The sequence below is a fragment of the Balaenoptera physalus genome (genome assembly GCF_965194825.1).
Source record: "Balaenoptera physalus genome assembly, chromosome: 10".
In the NCBI taxonomy this organism is placed as follows: domain Eukaryota; kingdom Metazoa; phylum Chordata; class Mammalia; order Artiodactyla; family Balaenopteridae; genus Balaenoptera; species Balaenoptera physalus.
The window spans coordinates 14574612-14599977 of record NC_138889.1 but is presented as its reverse complement, the minus strand read 5'-3'; the positions used below and the strand labels follow the sequence as shown (position 1 = coordinate 14599977).

At 51.9% G+C, this 25366-nt stretch overlaps 2 protein-coding genes across 8 annotated transcripts; both read left to right on the top strand.

The window, feature by feature from the left end:
• Positions 1-731: 731 nt before the first annotated feature.
• On the top strand, positions 732-9828 carry C2CD2L (C2CD2 like). Of its 5 annotated transcripts, none has more exons than XM_082411079.1 (14): positions 732-1522; positions 3511-3606; positions 3986-4105; positions 4282-4392; positions 4481-4597; positions 4692-4803; positions 4946-5054; positions 5741-5805; positions 5878-6023; positions 6115-6289; positions 7002-7103; positions 7248-7384; positions 7472-7757; positions 8188-8729. In XM_082411079.1, the coding sequence occupies exons 1-14, from the start codon at positions 1169-1171 to the stop codon at positions 8229-8231; spliced, it is 1974 nt and encodes a 657-aa protein (XP_082267205.1). In that variant the 5' UTR covers positions 732-1168; the 3' UTR covers positions 8232-8729. The 5 variants fall into 5 exon arrangements, with proteins under 5 accessions (XP_082267205.1, XP_082267202.1, XP_082267201.1 ...); XM_082411076.1 differs by lacking the exon at positions 8188-8729 and adding an exon at positions 8736-9828 and having other exon boundaries at positions 735-1522; positions 7251-7384; XM_082411075.1 differs by lacking the exon at positions 8188-8729 and adding an exon at positions 8736-9828 and having other exon boundaries at positions 735-1522.
• A 3202-nt stretch (positions 9829-13030) lies between these two features.
• Positions 13031-23223, top strand: HINFP (histone H4 transcription factor). Of its 3 annotated transcripts, XM_082411094.1 has the most exons (11): positions 13346-13465; positions 13605-13789; positions 18028-18221; positions 19542-19771; positions 20028-20139; positions 20319-20471; positions 20998-21075; positions 21163-21283; positions 21370-21508; positions 21607-21731; positions 22254-23223. In XM_082411094.1, exons 3-11 carry the CDS (start codon positions 18038-18040, stop codon positions 22675-22677), a joined length of 1566 nt encoding a protein of 521 aa, XP_082267220.1. In that variant the 5' UTR covers positions 13346-13465; positions 13605-13789; positions 18028-18037; the 3' UTR covers positions 22678-23223. The 3 variants fall into 3 exon arrangements, with proteins under 3 accessions (XP_082267222.1, XP_082267220.1, XP_082267221.1); XM_082411096.1 differs by lacking the exon at positions 13605-13789 and having other exon boundaries at positions 13031-13465; XM_082411095.1 differs by lacking the exon at positions 13346-13465 and having other exon boundaries at positions 13472-13789.
• Positions 23224-25366: the final 2143 nt, after the last annotated feature.

The following is a 25366-nucleotide window of genomic DNA, read 5'->3' as shown; positions in this document are numbered from 1 at the left end:
AGGGTCTTCTGGCTGAATCTACTGATAGTCCAGTGCTGCATTGCCAGCTCCCTCCTCGTTGCCACCCACTCTACACGTGCTCTATAGGCAGGAGCTGTTACTATGGAAATAAATTATTTTTAAAAACAGAAGCAGCCCCAGGCTTTGGAAATATCTCCAGAATAAACCCACACGAGCAAGGAGGTTAATAGGGTGTCCCTTGGTCCTGGCTCCAGAGGAAAGAGGATGGGGGTGGAGGAGGGGGTTCAATGTTCCATGTTCTATCCTCAACCTCTACCAGGTTCAGGTTCTGGTTCCTCTCGGATCGGTATCAGCTGGACCTCTGCCAGGCACTTCTATCTAGGAGGGATGCTCTGCAGCTACATACCCAGGGCCTAGCTTCCGCCAGGACATAGGAACCAAGAAGCTGCTGAGCCTGGAGTGTTGGGATAAGGGGTTGATGCTATTCACAGGGGTCACCTCCTTTTTAACCCCACAGGCGTCCAAACTATGGAAAGCTAAGGAACGTAGGGGAAAGCAGAGGCGTCATCTCAGGTGAGTGAAATTACTCTTGCTTATTCTCGCCTTGAGCTCGGGGGAGCAGGAGTACCCCCGATTCCAGGATGGGGCGGGGTAGTTAAAGATCCCGCCTATTTCCAACCCTAGAACCTCCTCCGTTCTCCGCTCCTCCTCCCACCCTCTTCTAGCGCTGGAACGCCGGGCTCACTAAGCCCCGCCCGCCGCGGGTGCGGCTCCTTTAAGGCCGGATGGGGGCGGGGGGCCCGGCGGTGTTGTCAGTGTCAGCTCTGCGCACGCAGCCCTCCCGGAGCCGGTGCCGGCCTGCGAGCCCCAGCGTCTCTGCAGACGAGTCCCCGCCCGGGTCCGGCGGGGCCCCCGCCGTGGGAGGAGTCGGGCGCTGGCCGGCGACTAACCCGGGTTGGACTGCCGGACCAACCGAGGAGGGCCCCGGACTCCGGAGAGAGGGACCCCGGCGTCGCGACCCCCCAGGAACCTCCTCTCCTCGATCTGTGGCACCCACTAGTCCTGGGCACCCAGCCCCGGAGAGCCCCCGATCCCGCGCGCCGAGCCCCGGGGGAGCCCGCCCCCGGCCCGCGGCCCGCCCGGGCCATGCTCCCCCGGGGCAGCGGCTGAGCCCGAGCCGGAACCGGGACCTGAGCCCGCGCGGAGCATGGATCCAGACTGGGGGCAGCGGGACGTGGGCTGGGCGGCCCTGCTGGTCCTCTTCGCCGCCTCGCTGCTTACGGTGTTGGGCTGGCTGCTGCAGTATGCCCGGGGCTTGTGGCTGGCGCGGGCACGCGGGGGCCGGGGCCTGGGACCCGCCTTAGCCGCCGAGCCCGCCGGCTCCCTGCGGGAGCTGGGCGCGTGGCGCTCGCTTCTGAGGCTGCGGGCGACTCGGGCTGGCGCCCCTGAGGAGCCAGGCGTCCGGGGCCTCCTGGCGTCGCTCTTCGCCTTCAAGTCTTTCCGGGAGAACTGGCAGCGGGCTTGGGTGCGAGCGTTGAACGAGCAGGCCTGCAGGGATGGGGTGAGTTGGACAGGAGGACCTAGGTGGTCCCGTCACTCAGCCTTTTCTTCTAGAGGAGGGACTGCTCAGGCCAGGAGGCACGTATGGGGGTGGGGAGCAACTGGGGAACCCTATGGCTTTTCTTTTCCTCTGGGATCAGAGAAACGGGTGCAAGTGAGGCTGGAGGTTGTAGAAATGCGGCTGTGTCCCAAATCCTCTATTCTTGCGGTCTAGGTACTCTCTGGCTCCAGACCAGTGCACAACTTGCTGTTCTCATAGCAACGCTAATCCCTGTGCCCCAGGGCACTTCCGCCCAGCCTGGGTGCTGGTTGTGTGTGTGGTGTGGGTGGGGGGGGGGGCACTGCAGGGGGTAGAAGGGAGACTTGTGCACCTGTGGAAGGAATTTGCCTGGTCCTCATGCCACCACACCCAGTCAGCACTTCATGCCCCAGATCCCTGGTGTGATCAGGCAGGTCTCCGGGGAGCCTGAATTCCCCCCCACCCCATCCCTCAGTAATTTCACTGCTGCAGTCTAACACGTCCTTCTCCATGCTCCCTGCAGTGTCTGTGTTGAGGGAAAGGTATTCAGGTGGAAAGGAGATTGACAATCCATGCCCCGCCCAGTAGATGAGCCTAGAGCTGCCCCTTGAGGGTCAGTCACAGACTAGCCCAGCCTACTTCCTCCCATTGCACCATGGGCAGCTGGCCTCCCAGGAAGTGGGGCAGGAAGCGTGGTCATAAGACTGAGGTGGGGTGGGAGGTGGAGACCTCCCTCTCTTGGGGTCCACACTCATCTTGGTCCTCACAGTCTATTAGCCCCTGGCTCAGAGGGTTCTCCATTTCCAGCCACCACTAGTCTGAGGGTTTTAATCCACTAGCTCCCCAGATGCCTGGAAACAGAAGTGGCCATGCAAGAAATTGCTCTGCTTCCTCTGCCCAGCTGACCTGAAAGCCAGATGGCATCTGTCAGTCTACGCCGTGAACTCAGCCCTCCACCCAGCTCTCCCTGTACCTTGTCCCTGGGTCAGGACTGACTCCCCGGGACAGCTGACTCAGCTGGACATTAGCCTCCCTTGCAGGGGGTGGGGAGACTGGCGTTCCCAGCATCCATCTCCCTTGGCCTGGCTTCTGAACAAGCCTGCTACAGTAGCAGAGAAGTTGGCTTTCCCTGGTTTGCCGGGCAAATGAGCCCTGTGGATTTGTTTCCTCCCATCCCAAGACCCAAGGAGGAGCTGCCAGCTCAGTCTGTGCCCCCTCCTCAATTCTTCCCATCCTGCTCTCTGGATGGGGCTGCAGCAGTTTGCTTCCACTGCTGTGGAAGAATTAGGAAGCTCTTACAACACCTAAGCTAAGCAGCTTTCTGCTCCCTAAAGCCACCCTGCTGTCTGCCTTGAGGAATTAGCCAAGTCTCTGGCCCTTGAGCCCTCTGAGCTTGCTTTTCTTCCCAGTTCCTCTGGTAAAGTTCCCCAAGGCCATGCTGAGCTAGTCTTCATCTCCAAGAATATGGATAGAGTCATACTCTTATGCCTCTACATCCTATTTATCTGGAAGAAGGTTTAGCTCTTGTCTTGAATAAGGGGCCCTACTGCTTTCATCCTTAGCTTAGCTGTGTCTCTCTCTGCCCAGCTACGATATACAGGTGGCACCAACACCTTTATTATTTTTTTTCTATGCACACCTTCCTTCGGGGGTAGGGTGGGGATGAAGAGGAAGCTGGGGGAGAAGAGGGAGGCTCCTGGCATTCCAGGAGAAATCTAGGGTCTTCAGCTCAAGATGATGTGGTCTCTGAGGTGGTCTAGCTTCCCAGGTCTCCCTAGCAGCTGCAGGCCCCTGGAGAGGCGGGGTTCAAGGGGAATACTTCCTGTCCTAAAGCCCTGAGCCAAGGAGGGGCCAGAAGCCAGCCTGCAGTTGAGGCCTCCGCAGTGCCAGGGCCTAGCCAGCAACTGAGTAGGCCAGCCTGTGGGGGGCAGCTCCAGAGACCTGATCCTATGCCCACATTACTCCCTCAGAGCTCCATCCAAATCGCCTTTGAGGAGGTGCCCCAACTCCCACCCAAAGCCAGCATCAGTCATGTGACCTGCACAGACCAATCAGAGCGCACCATGGTAAGGGTCTGATGGGCACTGCCTTCTTTAGGGCTGGAGTGGGGGCTGATCCTGACTTCCCTTTAGTCTGAGCGTTCTTAACCTGAAGTCTTTGAATGCCTTAGGGAATCCCAGGATTGGCTTCAGGAGGTCTGAAAATCCCACTAAAGTTACATGCAAACTGTAGTACATGTGTGCATATTTGCATTTTTCTGGAGAGAGGAGTCTTTGGCTTTTATCATTCTTTTATGGGCTTATGACCCCCAAAAGGTGATTCCCAAGGAAAACCGAAGTGGAGAGGGGTCTGCTGACCCGTTGTCGGGCAGGACAGGGCAGGGCCAAGTTGAGCACCCTTCCTCCGTGCCTGACCCTCCTTGCCTCCGTGCCTCGCCTGTCTCAGGTGCTGCATTGCCAGCTCTCTGCTGAGGAGGTGATGTTTCCAGTCTCTGTGACCCAGCAGTCCCCCGCTGCCGTCTCCATGGAGACCTACCACGTCACTCTGACACTGCCACCAACACAGGTGGAGGAGGATGTGGGAAACTGAGTTGGGCAGGGGGCGGGCGGTTCAATTGCCTCAGCCTTTTCAGTTTGGTTCCTCTCTAAGACAGAATTTGGGAAGGGAGGGTCCTGGGGGGGGTTGGGAGTAGTTGGAGGAGTGGGGCAAGTCAACCCAGTCCCTTTGTCCCTTGTCCCCAGTTGGAAGTCAACCTGGAGGAAATCCCTGGCGAGGGCCTGCTTGTATCCTGGGCCTTCACTGATCGCCCAGATCTCAGGCTGACAGTGCTTCCCAAGCTGCAGAACAGGGAGGTAAGGGGGCAGGGCTGGGAGAGAAGCGACAGAGCAGGCAGGGGGAGGCGGAGCTGGGGGCCTCACCTCCTTGTTCTCCTCCCCGCAGAGAGGTGAGGAGCAAGTAGAGCTCTCCACTATTGAGGAGCTGATCGAGGATTCCATAGTCAGCACCCAGCCAGCTATGATGGTCAACCTCAGGGCTTGCTCTGCCCCTGGCGGCCTGGTGAGTAGGTGCTCAAAGCAAAGAGTTTGCGTGCATACTGTCCCCAGGGTACTGTGTCGGGATTCTTGGTCTTTTTACCTCCTTCTGCTCTTAGGTACCCAGTGAGAAGCCACCTGTGGTGCCCCAAGCCCAGCCAGCCATCCCCAGACCTACCCGGTTATTCCTAAGGCAGCTTCGAGCATCTCACCTGGGACGTGAGCTGGAAGGTGAGAGCCAGAAGCTTCTGGGGGACTGCCGAGGCTATGGTTGCAGGTGCTCCTGGCGCCCCCGCCAAGGGCGTGGCCTCTCTGCTCCTCAGTGGCCTCTCAGCTTGGAACTGAGCATTTTCAAATTTCCGGTTCCCCACAGGCACTGGGGAAGTGTGCTGTGTCGCTGAGCTCGACAACCCCATGCAACAGAAGTGGACCAAGCCCATGAGGGCTGGGCCTGAGGTGGAGTGGAGCGAGGACCTGACGCTGTAAGGAGTGACTCCCCAGCCCCGACCCTTGCTCCCACGGCTGGACTGGGGATCAGAGCCTTCCAGCAGAGCCCTGGCATGAATCAGCTCTGTTTTCAGTAAACGTTGGTGTGAGCCTCTACTGTCTGCCAGGCCCTGGCCTAGTCCAGATATAACCAAGATACACCCCCGCCCTGAGTTGATCACAGGCTAGAAGCAGAGACAGGTGTACGTAAAGAAGATGGTATAAGTGCTCCAGTCCAGGTTTACACAAAGTGCCGTGGAAGTGCTTAGATGGGGGAGCTTAATTCCCACAGGTTGAGGATCAGAGTAGGCTTCATGGAGGAGGTGGCATTTAAATCACACCTTCGAGCAAGAGTAGGATTTTAACGGAGTGTTAGAGAAAAGTGTTCATGGCAGAGGGAACAGCTTGAGTAAAGGAAAAAGAGAGTGATTTGCCATAGAGGGAGACTGCGAAGGCAGGATGGGGCAGGAGCATGGAGGATTTGAATGCCCAGCTGAGTAGTATGGTCCCTGCTCAGCCCCGTCCCATTCTCTTGGGAAGAGACCATATTTGGAGGATGATTGCAGCACTTATTCTATCTTATTTACCTCCATCTCTCTCTGCCTTTGGCCTGTGATCAACTCAAGGGTGGATTCAGTTTGCTAATCTTCCCCCTCCCTGCCCCACCTCTTCTTGGCCACAGGGATCTGGGGCCCCAGAGCCGGGAGCTGATCCTCAAAGTGCTGAGGAGTAGCAGCTGTGGAGACAGTGAGTATGGGGCAGGAAGGAGCACCTCTGGGTGGGTGCTGAGCGGGGCCTGGTTATGGCCCCAGCTCACAGTGCCACCCCTTTCCCCAGCTGAATTCTTGGGCCAGGCCACAGTGTCTGTGGCCTCCCCTTCCAGACCACTGTCCCGAAGACAGGTGTGCCCACTCACCCCTGGGCCAGGGAAAGCCCTGGGGCAGGCAGCCACCATGGCAGTAGAGGTGAGAAGCTGCCCCCTGGGGGGAGGTGGGAGGACACGGGGGAAGACCAGTCTCTGAGGCCCTGCCTCTTTCCTCTTCCACCCCTCGGCAGCTTCAGTATGAGGAGGGCTCCCCCCGGAACCTGGGCACTCCCACCCCCTCCACTCCACGCCCCAGCATCACACCTACCAAGAAGATTGAGCTTGACCGGACCATCATGCCCGATGGCACCATTGTCACCACAGTCACCACCGTCCAGTCCCGGCCCCGGGTAGATGGCAAATTAGGTAAAGAGGAGGAGCCTGGGAGCCCAGCTCTAGCCAGGGGCCCCAGACTGCAGATCCGTGGCTGGACAGGGAAAGGGCAAGGAAAGCCCTAATTCCAACTCTCCCTGTTTTCTGACCACATCTTCCTCATTGTCTTCGACTCTCTCAAACTTTCCGTTGCATCCCTCCATTTCCCTAACTAGTCCTCTCCCTCTTCAATCCTGGATCTACCAGCCCCTCCTACGGTATTCTCACACTTCCACCTCCCCAAGTTGCCCTCTGTCTTTTCACACGTCTCTCCCCTTCCCTTTTCCCAGCCCCAGCTGCCCAATTGCCCCTCCCTCGCCCTTCAACCTCCAGCACCCTGTGGGACCCTGCAACAAACCCAGTGTCCTCCCTGGCAACTCTCCCACTCCCAGGGGCCCTCCATGACATTTCTCCCATGGAATTCCCCCTACCTCCACTGGACCCCTTTGCCATCTCTGCACACTCAATATTTTCATGGCATCTCTCCACGCCCTCGGTGGGCCCCATGGCACTTTCCCACGCTCCCATTGGTTCCTGTGGTGTCTTTTTGTCCCCATGGCATCTTCTTAGTCACCCCTGTGATTAATCATCCCTTAGTCATCCCTACCCTCTGAGTCAACCAAAGTCTGCATCTCAATAAAGACAGTAGGGGGTGGGGGCCACTCTAAAGCACCTCCCAGCTCACTGACCCTCCCCCACCCACCAGACTCCCCCTCCCGCTCCCCGTCCAAGGTGGAGGTGACCGAGAAGACAACAACTGTGCTGAGCGAGAGCAGTGGCCCCAGCAGTGCCTCCCACAGCAGCAGCCGTGAGTAGGGAATCGGGAAGTGTGAGTGGGGGTTGGCACCTGGGCCCCAGAGTCAAAAACCATTTGGGGTGGGGCACAGGAGTTCAGGTCCAAGAAGGAGCTGGGGAGGAGTCAGGCTAGCCATCCCCTGTATCCGTCATCCAGCAGGGGAGAGCCACCTTTCCAACGGCTTGGACCCTGTAGCAGAGACAGCCATTCGCCAGCTGACTGAGCCCAGCGGGCGGGCAGCCAAGAAGACACCCACCAAGCGTAGCACACTCATCATCTCCGGTGTTTCCAAGGTAACGGGGCTCTGGGGAGAGGAGCTGGGCTAGGGAGAGAGCCCTCATTGGTCACTCCTGCCCATTAAAACTTGTCCCTCCTGCCAGGTGCCCATTGCTCAGGACGAGTTGGCACTATCCCTGGGCTATGCGGCATCCCTGGAAGCCTCGATGCAGGATGATGCAGGGCCCAGTGGAGGTCCCTCTTCACCTCCCTCAGACCCACCAGCCATGTCCCCAGGACCCCTAGATGCCCTCTCCAGTCCCACGAGTGTCCAGGAAGCAGATGAGACAACACGTTCGGACATTTCTGAGAGGCCCTCTGTGGATGATGTTGAGTCGGAAACAGGGTCTACTGGTGCGCTGGAAACCCGCAGCCTCAAGGATCACAAAGGTGGGGAGATATTGGCAGCCCCCCCTCTTCTTTTACACCCAGTATCATCACCTGGGTCCCACTGGACGCTAAGGGACATAGGAGCGTCGGGCCAATCTCCTCCTTCCTCCCCTAAGGGATCCCAGAGTTCCCAGCCTGTTTCAGCCAAGCTTGAGTAGAGAGGGGGGACTTGATGCCTTGAGTCTTGGCTTGGATCTAACAGGCTTGGGTGATAAGAAGAGATGTAAAAATATTTCCTTTTACCTCCCTTTTTCTTTCTTCCTGGATCTAAGCGCATATCCTCCTTCCCTTATTCTCGCCCACCACCCTTTCCTTTCATTCTTTACTCTCTCCCCTATGAGTATAACAATTCCTACCCCAGGCAACCCTAGGAGTACCCTTCTAGCAGTGACACAGTCTGTGCACAGCTGTGGTATTTCTAATTTCTCAGGTTCAAGGGCTTGCCCCCAGACGTCCACATCCCTCTGCCAGTGAGTCTATCACTCACGAATGTATTTATTTATGATTTAAGCCTGCATCACTTCTTGGGATAATGAGAGTCCTAAGTCCGAAGCCTGCCGTGTAAGCACCCTTCTCATTATATTCGTCCTGAATTTACCTCTTTGAAGTTTTCCAGACACACTGCTTCCTGCTCACACCCTGGAATTTGGTCAACAAGTCAGCGTCAACCCACTTTGTCCCTTCATGGCTTTTAGGAACACCCTCTGCTCCGCCTCTGTCTTTCCATAGTAAAGAGGCCCAGTCGTCCATCTGTCCTCACGGAGCAGCCAGCCCCGTGACATTCCACCTCAGGGGCGGTGGTCAGGAGCACACACGGACTCCCATGAGCATCACCGTGTTTTCCCCAGGAAGGCTAAAGGGCATGTTTGTTCTGTTCCGCATCTTGGACCCCTTCACGCTTGTCCTTTCTCGGCTCCCCTCCTCACCCCACCCCGTGGGGCCCCCCTCTCTGCCTCAGCCTCCCCTCTCCCCTCACAGTGAGCTTCCTGCGCAGTGGCACTAAGCTCATCTTCCGCCGGAGGCCTCGTCAGAAGGAAGCTGGTCTGAGCCAATCACACGATGACCTCTCCAACACGACGGCCACACCCAGCGTCCGAAAGAAGGCTGGCAGCTTTTCTCGCCGTCTTATCAAGCGCTTTTCCTTCAAATCCAAACCCAAGGCCAATGGCAACCCCAGCCCCCAGCTCTGAGGGCCCTGCTCACCTCCTGAGCTAGGAGAGGGCAGGCGTCCTCTCAGCCCCTTCCCCACATTCCCTTCCATTCCCCTTCCTGGATTCCCAGTAGCCTGGGCCAGGGAAGCCCTCTGGGTTCCAGGATGCCCTGTCCACCCTGGGCTGTGGGGCTAGTTGGAAGGGTACTTGCAACGGGAAGCATGTGAGAGGTGGACACCCGTTGCTGAGGACATAGAAGAGGGAGCGGGTGGCTGGGAGCGAGAGGGGGCTCTGTCCTGGCACGTGTGGGCACTCCCCAGACCCGCTGGCCTGCTGTCGACACTGGCCCCTCAGAGGAGTTCCGGGGTGTGCAGCTCCTCAGCTGATCCTTCCTCCCTTATTTATTCTCTTTTCTATTTATATGTGTGGTCCCGGACCCTCAGTGAACAGGTAGTTGAGGGCATCTCTCCCAGGTGACCCTTCTTTCCTATCCCAGGAGGGTAGGCAATTCCCTTTCGGATGGGGCTCCCTCACCTCCCTCAGGTCCCCACTCCGACCAGCACCAATGTCTGCCTCTGAGGACATTGACGGCTCATAGGAAGCCGGGCCGGTGCCCGGGATGGGGGGCAGGTACTCCCCACCTCCCTGCCTCCCCTTCTGCTCCTCATCCCTCCCTCCCCCTTTGTTACCGTTTTTGTACTTGATGCCTTCTCTGTGAGCAGTGGCTCTGTTGGAAGGAGGGAGCCAGGAGCCTGATGGGAAGCCTTCCCCCGAGAGATGGCTTTAGGGGCTTTATTTACAGAGCGTGTGATGATGGAGCAAGAGCAGAGCTGCACCTCTGTCTAGCGGGAGATGATGATGTCCATTGCTGTGTGATGGCCTGGAATTTAATTTATTAAAGTCAAATTGGAGTTTATAAACTGGACAACTGGTCATCCTTTGACAGGCGAATGGGCAGCGAGGCTGTGGTGTTGACGGAGTGGGAGGATCAGAGACAGGGCCCAGATAGTGAGGTGGGGTCGGTGACACATATATTGGGTCTACGAAGTTCCTGCAGGGAGGAAGGGACATGTAGAGAGAGGATGGGAGAACAAGCGTCTTTGAAGGGTGAAGTTGCAGCAAAAATGTCAATCAGAAAAAAAAAGTCCATCGGCTAGTACGGGCATCTTCATTCCCCTTCCTTGAACAGGCTGCTCCTTCTAGAATATAGGAGAGTCCAGAGCACAGCCTCTGGATCCAGACTGCCTGGATTTGAGTCCCAGCTCCACTAATTATCTTTGTGACCTTGGGCAAGATATGTAAACTTAGAGCACCTCACTTTTCTCATCTGTAAAGTGGGGACTGCGATAAAAGTAACTATCATTTGGTTGTGGGTTAGAACTTGGCTGGCATACAGTCGGTGCTGAATAAGTGTGAGCTGTTGCCTCAGAAGAGACGGATTGGGAGGGGGAAGTCTTGTAAGGGTTTCATCATCATCAAAAAGTCTTTCACTCCTAAATGTGGGCAAATTTCAGGGAGTTATGGATACTAGCAAACTCTAAGACGCTGGTTGCTGTTCTCTGGGATCTTACACAGGACTTGAAACAGATAAGCTGCTGCAGGATGTCAGAGAGAGCACTCGACCAGTAACAGAAAACCTGGGTGTACCACAGACACAGCAAGTGACCTTGAGAAGTCTACTTCTGCTTTCTGAACCTTAACTTCCACATCTCTAAAATGAAGGGTGGCCTAGATAATCATCCAGGTCACACTCACTTCCAGCCTTGCCATTCTGACTAACCTATATCACAGGGGCTTCAGGGCACCTGCCTTTGGCTAGGCAGCTTGGAGTTGTTCATTTTCCCCATGCTCCTGTCCGCGCTAGTCACAGAATAATGGAATATTTAGAAAGGGTGGCAGAATATGGATGTTTGGTTAATTTGCATATATTGGTATGCTAAATTCTAGGTCCTCAAAACTCAAAGATTTATCAAGCTACTTCCCCTGATCTAAGAAATACAACTCTTAATAGTTCACAGAGCAGCAGTTTGTTTACCAATATGACAAGACGGCCAAACACACTGAACTCAAAATTTCACAAGAAACTATTGTTGATGGGAGGGCAGGTATTCAGATTCCTACTAGACCTGTGGATTGAGCTGATGGTGACTGGAAGATGTACTCAGTTTCTAGGGTGATCTGCCCAGAACTCAATGCAATCACATATTTAGTAGTGGCAAAGAGCCTGATCACATTTCAAAAATAGGGATTTAAAAAAATGAATGCAAAAGAAACGCAAAACATAACCTAATTCACTTTATACTTTCAGAAGAGATCCACAGTTTTTGATGAGTATGAATTACGCTTTAAGATTTTCTGGCAGCTTTTAAAGAACAAATCTCAGGATGTGTCTTGAATTATCCAGCCAAAATTGTGTCTTGCTTTCAAGAGAAGCAGATTGAGATGGAAGTGACCTATGTTAGACAGCAATACACCGTTTCAAATTTTGGAAACATGCGTGGATTCCAGAGATATCCTGAAATTTTTGCTCTGTAAATATTGTTTGAGTCTACACAGCTCAGTGAATGGATTTTTCTTCATGAAATTGCTAAATTAAAGCTAAGAGCCATCTTTAGTGGTGTAAGTCTGAATTAAAATACAGTTGGCATTTTATGAAGTATTAATATACCTATGTGCTTTTGAATGGATGAAGTTGATAAAACATATTTTTGTTACTCTTGAATTATATTTTAAAATAGGGACAAAGTTTAATTCACTGTTTGTTGTTAGTAACAAACATCATGCACAAAATTCTGATTTTACTCTGGCTTTGCTATTTTTTAAAAATATTTATTTATGTGGTTGCGCCGGGTCTTGGTTGCGACAGGCAGGCTCATTAGTTGCAGCTCCAGGGCTCCTTAGTTGCTGCCTGCATGTGGGATCTAGCTCCCTGACCAGGGATGGAACCCCGCCCCCCTGCATTGGGAGCTCAGAGTCTTATCCACTGTGCCACCAGGGAAGTCCCTGGCTTTGCTATTTTTAATGGCATCTTTAAGTTCATTTTATTTATATTGAGCATGTAAGGTGTTTTCTGATTATATAAATTATATAGGTTTATATTTAGGTTAGAAAATATAACAGTAAATATCAATCCCAATGAACTTTACTAACGTACATAATTTTTAAACAAATATGTCTTGGACCCTTACTGAGTTTCAGCCACTAGGCTAAACAATGGGGTTATAAACGTGAAAAACACACGCAATCCCTGCCCTCTCTCACTGAACTGAGTCTAGTGCAGAATGCAGACACGTAAACAGGCAAATACAATACCGAGTGATAGAGCTGTAATGGGGAAATGCAGGAAAGGGATGTCCAGGAAGACTTCCAGGAAAAAGAAGCATCTTCGTTGAGACCAGAAGAATGAGTAGGAATCAAACATATGTGGGAAGGTGAGAAAGGGAAGATTATTCCAGGCAGAGGAAACAGCAAGTACAAGGCAGGGGAGGAAAGGCAGCTAGGTGTGGTGGAGAAACTGAAAGAAATGTGGGGGCTGGAGAGCAGAGTGAGTTCGAAGAGCACTCAAGACACGGTGGAGGGAAGTATGCAGGACCCAGATGCTGAACAGTCTAGAAAGCCTCAGTATGGTTTGGGGGTTTGTCCTGAGGACAACAGAATGACTTTGCGTGTTTAAAGCAGGGTGATGGTTTGATCAGATTTGCTCTTTGTAAAGATCACTTGAGAGCTCCGTCGAGAATGGTTTGGAGGGAAGTAGGAGTGTCCGCAGTGGAACCAGTTAGGTCAGTGTAGACATCCGGGATGGACGTTGTTAATGGACTAGAGAGGGGGCGGCGAACATCAAGAACGGGGGATGAACATGAGAGATCCTGTATTTAAGGGGGTAGCATTTACAGGACTTGGCAATGGATTGGATGCGACGTGTGAGGGAGGAATCAGCCATGACCGCCAGGTTTCTGACTTGAAGGAGTCATTCACTGAGACTGGTGACACAGGAGGTGAGGTGTAGGGGAAAGAGAAGATGGCACAAGGAATACTGATATTTAAGAAACAGAAAGATTAAGAAGGTGAAGGACCCCCATTTGGGCTGAGCGGGGCTTGCTGTGCTGGGCACGGAGCCTCGCATGCCTCCTCCTCCGCCTCCTCGGCCTCCTCCACCTGTTCCTCTGCCTCAGCGCCCACGCGGCCAGCTAGCTTGATAACCAACACAAGGACGGAGACCCCTCTCGCCGCTCAGCCCGAGCTCTGCGCATGCCCAGTGGGTGCCGTGGGCCGAGCCTGCGCAGTTCGGGGAATTCGGGCCCTAGGGATCCCCGCTTGCGCCACACCAGGAGATCCGCGGCGCCAGCAGCGGTACCTTTCCGCGCGTCCCGCCGCCCCTCACTCCCGCCCCTTCCGTGTTTTGGTCGCGCACGGGTTCCGTCAGTCGCAGGGGCGATTGGTTGTTAGAAGGATCCGAGAGCGGCGATTGGCTGTCGTTGGCCGTCGCTCAAGCGCCCTCCCGGAGACGGTGCGAGGTGGGAGGAGAGCAGGAGAGACCCCGGAGCAGACTGATCGACGGTAAGCTGCGGGTTGCGGGCTTGGCCGGGCAGCGTCGGGCTGGGCTTTGGGCTGGCTGCCGAGGCCAGGCTCTTCCCCGGTCGCTTAGGCGAGGCTCCCTCTTGCTGTTCGGCCACGCTGGTTTGCCTGGTGCCTGCAGCGCCTTGCCCCCAACATCGACTCGAACCTCCCGTCTGGGGCTTCGCTGCCGCTGAGACACGGTCGCCGCCACGCCTTGGGGGAAGCCTGCGGGGCTGAGAGGGAGAGGTTTACCCGCCGGAACGGTCTCCTTCCTTCTCTCCGAATTCTACCTGTGCTCCAGGGGCCCGGTCCTCACCGCTTAGGGCAAGTCTTCCCTGCTTCGCCTGCCACTGGGATTTCTCCCTGTCCAGCTTTCCCTCATTCGGCGCTTTGTTTTGGTCGTTGTCTTAACACGTCAGAGTCTTATCTCTTCGACCACATTGTGAGTCCTTAGGAGGTTCCGGATCTGGGTCCCTCCTTTCTTGAACACCAGTCAGGGTTCATTCGGTGCTTTGCGTTACAATTTATACTCAAGTATTTGCTGATTGCTTCTTACTATGACTCCCGATGAAAGGAAGGGTTAGGAATCCTTCGGGCTTTCCTTTTGTTGATCTTTTTGTAGAATTCGCGCTTAGATCATCTCATCCTTAGAAGCAAGGATACGAAGAGCCAACACTTGTTGAGTTCTGGCGGTGTGTTATGCTATGCATTTTAATATTCATTATCTGGTTTAATCCATAAATCAGTTCAATGAGACAGGCATGATTATTCCCATGCTACATGGGAAACCCGGGCTTAAGTAACTTGCCTGAGGTCACATAGCTAGTAAATGTTGGAACTTTCTAATCAGATCTGTTGAATCCATCATCCACTGCTGTGATATTAGTATCCTGTTTTACATTTAAGGAAACAGGTTCAAAGAAGCTATGTGATTTGTCTAAAAGTAAAGTAATAAGTTAACAGATTTACCTAAACATTAAAAGAGGTTGTAGTAGGTACGTGGTGGCCCTGCAGTTAGAACTGAACACAGCACAGACCAGGCTTTCTAGGAGCTCACAGCTTATTGGAGGAAACTGACAAAATAGCTACTCAATAAAACATGCTTTGGGTATTGTGTATATGGATATGATGTCTGTGGGGAGGAAGGAATCAGACATGAAGAGGTAAGACAGGCTGATGTAGGAGGAGAACGGAGCCAAGCTCCCTGGCTTTGAATTCTGTCTCCATCATTTTCTAGCTTTGATCTTAGGTAAATTACTTAACCTATCTGGGCCATTTCCTCATCTGCGAAGTGGGTAATAATGGTACCTACTTCAATAGGGTTGTTGTGTTAATGAGTTTTTATACATATAAGATACTTAAAACAGTGCTTGGCATATAGTAGATAGTTAATAGGTGTTATATTATTCTAGGCTGAGCAAACTCATTGAGACAGGAAGCTTGAACCCAGGTCTTCTGACAGCTGGTCCAGCACCCTTTCCGTATACAGGTTGCCTCATTTGCATCCCTTGCCTACAGAAAGAGGAGTGGTGACCAAATAGTCACTTTGTCCTACAGCTTCCCAGGGTAGAAAGAAGCAGCGTACAGAGAAAGAAAGTAAAGAACGCTGGGGGATGGTGAAAGAGGGATTCAGGGAGCTTTGCCTAAATTTCAAGTCATTCTAGATATCTAGATAGCCTGCTTCCGGGGCCTTATCCACAGTCTAACAACAGGTATGTGTTTAGAATATTTGTGCTCAGCATTGTGCTGGACACAGTATAGGGACACAGGCGTGATAGGGTATCTGCTCAGAAGCAGCTAATATTGTCCAGTTGGGTAAATGAGAGTGGAACACAAAACAACCATGAGTGACCAAGGGCAGCAGAAAAAATAGGGTTGAGCTTTTCTGGTTTCAACTACGCTAGCCATCAAACCGAAAGGCGAGAGTGACTTGAGGGGCGGGGTAGTTTAGGAGCGCTTCCTGGGATATAGTCATATCCCCACATTTATTGAGTTTCCCGGGAGTACAAAGCTCTGGGCTAATGCTGGGAATGAGAAGTGAAGAAGAGATGGGCTCTGCCCTGAGAAGCTCCTTGTCTAGGGGACACACATTCTGTTCCATTGTAACAGGTAGTTGGATGGAAGTGTGTACCGAGTGCTGTGGAGGCAGGAGGGGGGATATGTCAGCTGTACCTGGATGAATTGGGAGAGGGGTCACCAAGCAGGGGGCATTTGGGCTTGAAGCAAATGAGTAGAGGTTTCTCAGGCAGAGCGTTTTAGGAGAATGTAGTATGCTTAGGGACAAAGATTACTGACTCAGAGAGAAAGAGGGAATAAATGCATAGGTGTGGGGGGAAGGGCACGACCTTTGGATTAGAATCAAGGCACTCTTACACCAAATGAACTGAAGTTTGGAAGAGGACTCACCACAGGGCTGACACATGGTAGGCCCTCATGTGTTAGTTCCCTTACCCAGCTCCTGGAGAAGTAAGTTGCGGCCAGTTGGAGAAGAGCCTTGCATGCGCTGCTAAGTGGACTTGATCCTGAAGGGTAGTATAGGAGGTTTGGACTGCTATGTCTGACCTAGGAAGGCTTTCCCTACTTCTTCTACCCCAAAATTGTGAAAGTAGTCCACATTTTCCCCTAATAGGGCTTCACTATTAGTCTACCAAGAGCTCAGCAACCCCAAGTACTCACATCCCAGAGTGTCAAAGGTAGCTGGCTTTTTCTCAGAGAAGAGGCAAAGGCTGTGCATTTAAAAGGGGTTTCTCTGGTAAGCATTTAGATATAGTAGGTTCTTACAGTTGTAGCTATGAAAGATGTTATGCATTTTGTGTTTTCTGGGTTTTTTTCGTCAGTATGTAGTAAAGTTCTTTTTCAGAGTTCCCACCTGTTTCAGGAAGGCCAGCGGGAGCAATGCCTCCGCTCCCTCTCAGGGTACCACAGTGGGGACAGCAGGAATCAGTGAGAATCCTCAAGGAAGAGGTGACACTCAGGGGACAGAGTCAGGGCCTCTTAGTGTCTTTTCTTCCCCCAGAGATTTTGCTTGCAGTATCATCTGTCATTCTGTTTTTTTTTGTTTTGTTTTATTTTTTTTTATTTTTGGCTGCGTTGGGTCTTCGTTGCTGCTCACGGGCTTTCTCTAGTTGCAGTGAGCGGGAGGGGACACTCTTCTTTGTGGTGCGTGGGCTTCTCATTGCGGTGGCTTCTCTTGTTGCAGAGCATGGGCCCTAGAGCGTGCGGGCTTCAGTAGTTGCAGTGCGTGGGCTCAGTAGTTGTGGCTCGCAGGCTCTAGAGTGCAGGCTCAGTAGTTGTGGTGCAGGGGCTTAGTTGCTCTGTGGCATGTGGGATCTTCCCGGACCAGGGCTCCAACCCATGTCCTCTGCATTGGCAGGCGGATTCTTAACCACTGCGCCACCAGCGAAGTCCCTGTGTTTTGTTTTAACAAGGGAAACTGTTCTTTTATTGCTCCTCAAACTCTGTTCCTGGAAGCCCCACCAGAACTGGAGTGCTGAGTTAAGAGAGCATATTTCTAGGCCTAACCCAGCCTTCCCGAATCCGAACCTTTAGGGGAGGGGCTGGAAACCTCTGCATTTGTGTGCATATTAAAGGTTGAGAACCTTTAGTTTTTTTATTCAGCTTTCTTCAATAAATATTTATTACATGCCTAAGTGTGCCTAGCACTGTGTACACCCAGTATAAACTGGACAGGTAACCGCCTCTTACGTGAAATGGAATCTGCATTGTTGTTCAGAGGGTGTTAGGGCAGTGGTGGAGTAAAGCACTGGATAGGTTAGGCAAAGGGAGTTTGTACGGCACTTTGTAAGTCTGGCGGGGGACTTATGATACAGTAAGAAATAAGGAGCTTCTAGGGTCATCTGTGTGCATAGGAAAGAATGTGGACTTTGGAGTCAGCCTCACCTGACCCGACCACACTGGTGTGTGATCTTGGTCAAACCAGTTAACCTCTCTAAGCCTTAAGCCCTTATCTACAAATGAAGTTAAAAATAGTGCTTACCTCATAGGGTGGTGTTGGTAATTAAATGACACAAGGCAGATAAAGTGCTTGGTAGGTGCTTGGCGTATAGTAAGTGTGAAATTAAAAGCAGAAGGGCTTGTTATCTCCATTCTGCAGATGAGGATGTTCAGGAGTGGAAGGGTTAAGTTACTTGGCCAGGGTCGCACAGCTAAGTAGGTGGTGGACAGAGGCGTCTGGATTTGAACCCTGGGTCATTCCCCAAAGCCTTCTTTTTGAACCTGAGCATTGTTCTGCTTCCTGTAGGAGTAATTCCTTCCTGGCGGGTTGCTCTGAAGCTCCTTGAAAAAATGTCTGTTGAAGTTCTTAGCTCAGAGCCTGGCACATGCTCAGTAATGTTAGTTTGTATTCTCCTTTCCCAAGAACAGCAGACAGCTTCCAGGGGTTTAAGGAACTGCTACTCTGTCCTTATTGAAAAAGCATGGAGTTTGTCACGGGCCACTGGAAAATGTCTCCTGGGTCTAGGCTGGCTGCCCGCCCAGGTGTTTATGCCCAACAGCACTTGGGTGGAATCCTGGCAGCTGCTGATTTCTTCCTCCCCCTCTAGGGTGAAGGCCATGCCGCCCCCTGGGAAAGTTCCTCGAAAGGAGAACCTGGGGCTACAGTGTGAGTGGGGGTCCTGCTCCTTTGTGTGCTCTGCCATGGAGGAGTTCTGCGAGCACGTCACTCAGCACCTGCAGCAGCACCTGCAGGGCTCCGGGGAGGAGGAGGAGGAGGAGGAGGAGGAGGAGGACCCGCTGGGTAAGGAAGCAGGACGCAGCAGGGGGGAAGAGCTCAAGGGATGGTGGAAAATCTGATTTTCCTTGCCGCAAAGGGGGAAGGCAGCCGGCGAGAGTGGTGGTTTATTTTCCTAATTGTGCTTTTTTTGGTTTGTTTATAAAAACACTGTAGACTCATTATAGAAAACTCATTCAACAAGGATATATGGAATGAACCTGCCATCCTGCCATCAAAAGTCAATTACTGACTTTGGTGAACATTCTTTTTGACCTCTCTCTGCATGTGTATACATAAATTAGATAGATATGATTTTATTTTTTTAAAAAGGATCATATTGTACAAGCTGTTGGCAAGCTGCTTTTTTCACTCTCTGGTAGTGTTTTTCAATTTTTTTTTTTTTTTTTTTTTTACTGTGACCACCAGTTAGGAATACATCTTATATCACAACCCTGTACACAAAACTTAAAAAATACTAAAAACAATACTTGCCTTTATTAAATTCTCTCTGAATTGTTCTATCTTATTCTCTTTCATTAAAAAAAAGTGTGATTTGCAATCCCCTAAACTGATTTCACTACCCACTAATGGGTCACAACACAGTTTGAAAAACTCTGTTCTACAGAAGGTATAGAGACACCTCTCCTTCCCCCACCTCAAATTCTGTTTTGAGTCTAGTGACTACGAACTATGACTAATAGCTTCAAAAGTCAAGTAATATTTATACAGAGGAGAAATTAGGGGATTATTATATTTTTAAAAGTATCTACTTTTCAAAACAAGTAAACCCCTATAAAGCATTGGAAATTTGGTGCTTAGACAGATGCTAGAGAGATAGGAAGTGGAATTGAATAGTTCTAGAGAATAGTCCTTCCTAGGGAAGGCCGATCTTGGGCAGGATATGGGGGAAAGAAGGACTTCCGGTTTGACAGGAAGGGGTGGGAGGTGTCCCAGGTTCCTCGGGAACAGCAGAAACTCCGAGCCACTGTAGCAAATGCCAGCCACACCTGCTGTCTCTGAGTCACTGGCACTGGGACATGCACACACTGTCCCCCTGCCTAGACCACACTTCCCCTCCACCTGGTTGCAGTCTAGTATTTATACATGTGATTATTGGATGTTTTTTCCTCCCTGACTGAAAGCTGTACGAGGACAAAGACTGGGACTCTTTTTTACTCGTCCTTGTATCCCTGGTGCCTGGCACACAGTCAGTGGTCATTAAATACTAGTATCTGCTGAATTAATTCCTAGCATACCAGGTCAGTCCGGCGTCCTCACTTGCTGCTAAGTGGACGGAGAGCTTTGGAAAGTATCAGACTCGTCCTTCTAAACCCCTTTTTGCAGAGGAAGAATTCTCCTGCTTGTGGCAGGAGTGCGGCTTTTGTTCTCTGGACAGTTCGGCTGATCTTGTGCGCCATGTCTACTTCCACTGCTACCACACCAAGCTGAAACAGTGCGGGCTGCAGGCCCTGCAGAGCCAGGCCGACCTCAGCCCCTGCGTCCTGGACTTCCAGAGCCGCAACCTCATTCCTGACATCCCTGACCACTTCCTGTGTCTGTGGGAGCACTGTGAGGTCAGCAGGCAGAGCCAGTCATAGGGGTGGAGGGAAGTTGGGGATCTCAAGATGCCTTGACCCTTTCAGGGATGGCCCTGTATTCTTGAGGTTCCCGCTAGTAGCCCTCCTACGTTTCTGGGTAGCCCCCTTGCTCAAACTTTCCTATCCCCACCAAGTTAATTTGGGAGAGAGCCGAGAAGCCCCCTTTGGACACCAAGGGGTAAGAGTCCCTCCACCCACCCTCAGTCCTTACCCCAAGTTGCTCCTGGCACAGAGCTCCTTCGACAATCCCGAGTGGTTCTATCGGCATGTGGAAGCGCACAGCCTGTGCTGTGAATACCAGGCAGTCGGCAAGGACAACCACGTGGTGCTGTGTGGCTGGAAAGGTAGGACCACTCTTTAATTTCTGACCTCTAAAGAAACCTTGGTGTTGCTAAGGGGCCAGGGCTGCTAGGGGTGGGACCAGTCCTACAGCGCAAGGTTGGCTGCTGGCTGGAGAGACTTGGGGGTACCAGAGCCTACTCTGAGGGTTTGTAGCTGGACCTGACTGGACCTTCCTTCCCAGGCTGTACGTGCACCTTCAAGGACCGCTTTAAGCTTCGAGAGCACCTCCGTAGCCATACCCAGGAGAAGGTGGTGGCCTGCCCCACCTGCGGGGGCATGTTTGCCAACAACACCAAGTTCTTAGATCACATTCGTCGCCAGACCTCATTGGATCGTAAGTGGTCGGAGAAGGGGCATGGGTGCAGGCTTGGAGTGGGAGTCAGGGGCACATTCCCAGGAGAGGGGACCCCTGAAGGTATCTGCAAGTTGGCTACATCTCCCTTGAGGGCTCAGTCACCTACCACAGTGTCTGCTGATAGAGACTCATTAGACGTTGTTATGCCATGCTTACTGTGTGCCACAGCTCTTATCTCAGTGAATCCTAACAGCAGCCCCATGAGGTAGGCCTCTTATCCCCGCTTTTTGCAGATGAGGAAACTGAGGCTCAGAGAGGTTAAATCACTTACCTGAGATCACACAGCTAGTAAGTGGTCAAGCCGGAATTCTAATTCAGGTTCTCGACTCCAAGTCCCATGCTCTTTCTGTGATACTATGTCCGTCCATAGTTCCCTAAGCTCCCTGCTCCTCCTCTGGTGGTTCCCTTCTGCCTGGGATGGTTCCCCTCTCCCAGCTTGCTCTCCTCTCTGTGCCTCTCCACCATCCCTCACAACCCACCCTCTCTTCTGCCCGCCCCACCACAGAGCAACACTTCCAATGCTCTCACTGTTCCAAGAGATTTGCCACGGAGCGGCTGCTGCGGGACCACATGCGTAACCATGGTGAGTAGCCGGCCACCCCCTCTCGTCCCGGCCCGCCCTCCAAGCTTCCACTAGCCCTCGGATCACAGCCTCGTCTCTGCTCCTCAGTGAACCACTACAAGTGCCCTCTGTGCGACATGACCTGCCCACTGCCATCCTCTCTCCGAAACCACATGCGCTTTCGCCACAGCGAGGACCGGCCCTTTAAATGTGACTATTGTGACTACAGGTAAAGGGAAACGGGGACTGGAAATCAGAAAACTCGTGTTCCAGGGTCCTCCATGCCCTCTGACCCCTCCTGACCTCTCTCGGCAGCTGCAAGAATCTGATCGACCTCCGGAAGCACCTGGATACCCATAGCAAGGAGCCAGCCTACAGGTGTGATTTCGAGAACTGCACCTTCAGTGCCCGGTCGCTCTGCTCTATCAAGTCCCATTACCGAAAAGTGCATGAAGTGAGTGGGGCTGATGGTGGGGAAGGGCCAGCAGAAGTGTCGGGGAGCCCAGGGTCGGGGGGAAGCTAGCTTCACTCTCCCTCCCCCCCGCCCCACAGGGAGACTCAGAGCCAAGGTATAGATGCCACGTGTGTGACAAATGCTTCACGAGGGGCAACAACCTCACCGTGCACCTTCGCAAGAAACACCAGTTCAAGTGGCCCTCAGGGCACCCCCGTTTTCGGTATGCTCCTCCCAGATTCCCACACTTCTTCTTCATACCTTTCAACTATTTACAGACCTTGAATTTGATGGTACTTTGATGTCCACCATCTCCATTTAGGCTCAAGGAACCTAGAGAATAGTGGTGGGGCAAAGATTATTTTTCTGATTTTTGAATCCAAGGCACGATGCCAAAAACAGTAAATGGTGCCAAAAGTCCTGCAGCCGGAACCAGAGTGTGAGCCCAAGGGTCCTAATCTGTAGCTCCATGGCCTTTTCATAAATCCTTTGACAACACTACTGTCCAGTACAGATAATTCCTCTCTCTCCCCTTTCCTCCCCTCCCTTTCCTTTTTGAGTAATGATCCTTCTTGCCTTTTCTTCTAAATATTCCAATAAAGACCTTTTTTGTCTTTAACCTCCATCACTTAGAATCCCAGGGCTGCTTCTTTCCCCCATACTTGTCCCTTACCTCGCCAATCTCCAGGCCATTTCTGCCTCCCCCTGCCCTTGTTTGCTGCCCTCTGTGCTCCTCCTTCACCAGGTACAAGGAGCATGAAGACGGCTACATGCGTCTGCAGCTGGTTCGCTATGAGAGTGTAGAGCTGACACAGCAACTGCTGCGGCAACCCCCAGAGGGATCGGGCCTGGGAGCATCACTGAATGAGAGCAGCCTGCAGGGCATCATTCTAGAAACAGTGCCAGGGGAGCCAGGACCCCAGGAAGAGGCTGAAGAGGAAGAGGAAGGTGGGGGTGGTGAGGGGACAGCCCTCTCGGCCTCTCAGGACACTTCTAGCCCTGTCATCCACGTGGTGAATCAGACCAGCGCCCAAGGTGAGCGAGAGATTGTCTACTATGTGCTGTCCGAAGCCCCGGGAGAGCCACCCCCAGCCTCTGAGCCCCCCTCCGGGGGCGTCATGGAAGAGCTTCAGGGAGTAGCTGAGGAGCCAGAAGTCCAGATGGTGTGAAGGCTGCAGACCCTGACCATTGCTACCCCAGACCCTGGGGTTTGAGCCGGGCTGGTGGCAGTGCCTCTAGTGGGCAGCCCTTGCCAATGGATGCCTTTAGGAGTGGTGCTGAGAGCAGTGCGGTCCACTCTGGACCCGGCTTGCATCATTCGGCAGACTGAGGGACTTCCCTTTTTTGCCAGACCACATTTTGTGGGGATCCTAAGGAGTTTGGGTTCTTTGGGGGGCACCCTGGTTGTGTGTGTGTTCTTGTAGGGGGGGCTAGTGTCAGGCTTAACCCTAACCCCCAGACGTGCTGGAAGAGTGATTAAAATCCATAGTCAACTCACATCCATTCCTGTCTTTAGGGGTCCTTAGGCCCAGGGATGACATGTAACTGATCCCTGCAAGGGCCCTTTCCTCACAACCAGCCAAGGCATTTCCCTCTAAATGGTTCCTCCTATAAACCCCAAGGACTTTCATGGTCATCCTCAGGGATGGGATTGAAGGCACTGAGTATGTGCATAACAATTGTTTTTGGTAATAAAAGAAACGCTTGGGCCGTTACTTCTTCCTTATGTTTGGTGGTATTAACTAGATAAGGAGGAGATACTGCTGCCCAGAAGAGGAGCTGAATAATTAGGCTCGTTCCCCTTTTAGTGACTGGGGTTTGTTTTAACTGGCCTCTTGTTCCCTGCCCCCCTCCCCCGCTCCCCACCTTTGGTGAAACTTCTCCATTTCTTCTTGGAACATCTACCATCTCTATAGAGGTCCCAGGCATAGGCCAGGAGTGGGCAGGAGAACACTCTAGGATGGACGAGTGGGGCTTGCCAGGAAGCCAGAGCGCCCAGGCCGGCCCCACTCTCTGAGTGCTGGTTAGAAGCCAGCACCTCTGGGTTGGGGGTTCTTTACCTGTGGAGCTGTGGGACTAAGAAGGAGGCTTAGGGCGGAGGGTGGATGTGGAGGCCCTAGGGAATAGCAGGTACTTGGGGTCCAGGAGCCAAGTTAGAAAGTTGTGTATCTGAATGCATTTTCCTGAGGAAAGGAGTCTGTTTTTTCAGTAGATTCTCAAAGGGGTTGGAACCCTCCTAAACAAGAACCATTTTTTTAGGCCTGTCCAGTCACATCTTAGTGCTCTGTGTCCATTCTTAGGGTCTCCGCCACTCTCAAGAGGTCAAGGAAGTACTCTCAGGGGTCTTGGATAGGCAGGAAGCTGCCCCAAAAGTGTTGTTTTAACACTTTTTAAAAAGGACTAAATGTCTTTTAAAAAGACATTTTTAAAAAGGACTAAATAATTCTTACTACAAAAACTGTGTGCCTACTGCTGAAAGAATTAGGAAAGAGAAGTCTCTTCATTAATTCCGTCAGCCATTTACTGAGTTCTTCGTATATTCTGGGTTTTGTGACAGGTGCTAAGGATACAAAGATGGATAAACCCAGGCAGGATCTGCCCCGGAGGGACTTGGAGTACAGAGGCGAGGAAAGACCTAAATGAGTGGAGTGAGAGGCCTGTCAGGGTTCGTTGAGGAGGCTCAAAGCAGGAGCTGACAGTATTACTTGGCCAAGGGATCGAGAAGGACTTTGTCAAGGAAACAACTAGAGCTACCATCTACAAAGGGGTGACCGGTGTATTCCGAGCAGAGGAGACTAGGTCTGTAAATGAATGTAAAGGGGTACTTTGTGGTCTGCAGCACAGAGGGCAGTGGGTTGTGGAGAGAGACAAGACTGGGAAGGAAGGCAAAGCCGCCCAAAAGGACTGCATCAAGTTTTAGAATGGTGATTCTGCCCGTGATGGGGAGTGAGAGAGCTGGCAGATGCAAGTTAGGGAGCTGCTGCAGGAATTCAGGCAAGAAATAATGAGGGCTTTAAGGTCAAGTCAATGTAGATGTTCGCTTCGCCTCTGCAAGAGCCCCTTCAAGAAATAGCAACATGTTCTCTAACACCATATACGAAAATAAACTCAAAATGGTAAAAGACCTAAATGTAAGACTGGAAACCATAAAACTCCTAGAGGAAAACATAGGCAGAACACTCTTTGACATAAATTGTAGCAATATTTTTTTGGATCTGTCCTAAAGCATAGGAAATAAAAGCAGAAGTAAACAAATGGGACCTAATTAAACGTAAAAGCCTCTGCACAGAAAAGGAGACCATAAACAAAATGAAGACAACCTACAGAATGGGAGAAAATATTTGCAAATGATATGACCGAGAGGGGATTAATATCCAAAATATATAAACAGCTCATACAACTCAACGTCAAAAAACCAAACTGACTAGAAATTGGGCAGAAGAACTGAACAGACATTTTTCCAAAGAGGACATGCAGATGGCCAACAGGCATATGAAAATATGCTCAACATGGCTAATCATCAGGGAAATGCAAATCAAAACCACAATGAGATATCACCTCACGCCTGTCAGAATGGCTGACGTCAAAAAGAACACAAAGAACATGTTGGTGAGGATGTGGAGAAAACAGTACACTGTTGGTGGGAATGTAAGTTAGTGCAGCCACTGTGGAAAACAATATGGAGGTTTCTCAAAAACCTAAAAATAGAACCACCATACCATCCAGCAATTCCACCCCTGGCTATATATCTGGAAAAAAACACAAATTAATTTGAAAAGATACATGCACCCCAATGTTCATAGCATTATTTACAGTTGCCAAGTATGGAAGCAACCTAAGTGCTCATCAACAGATGAA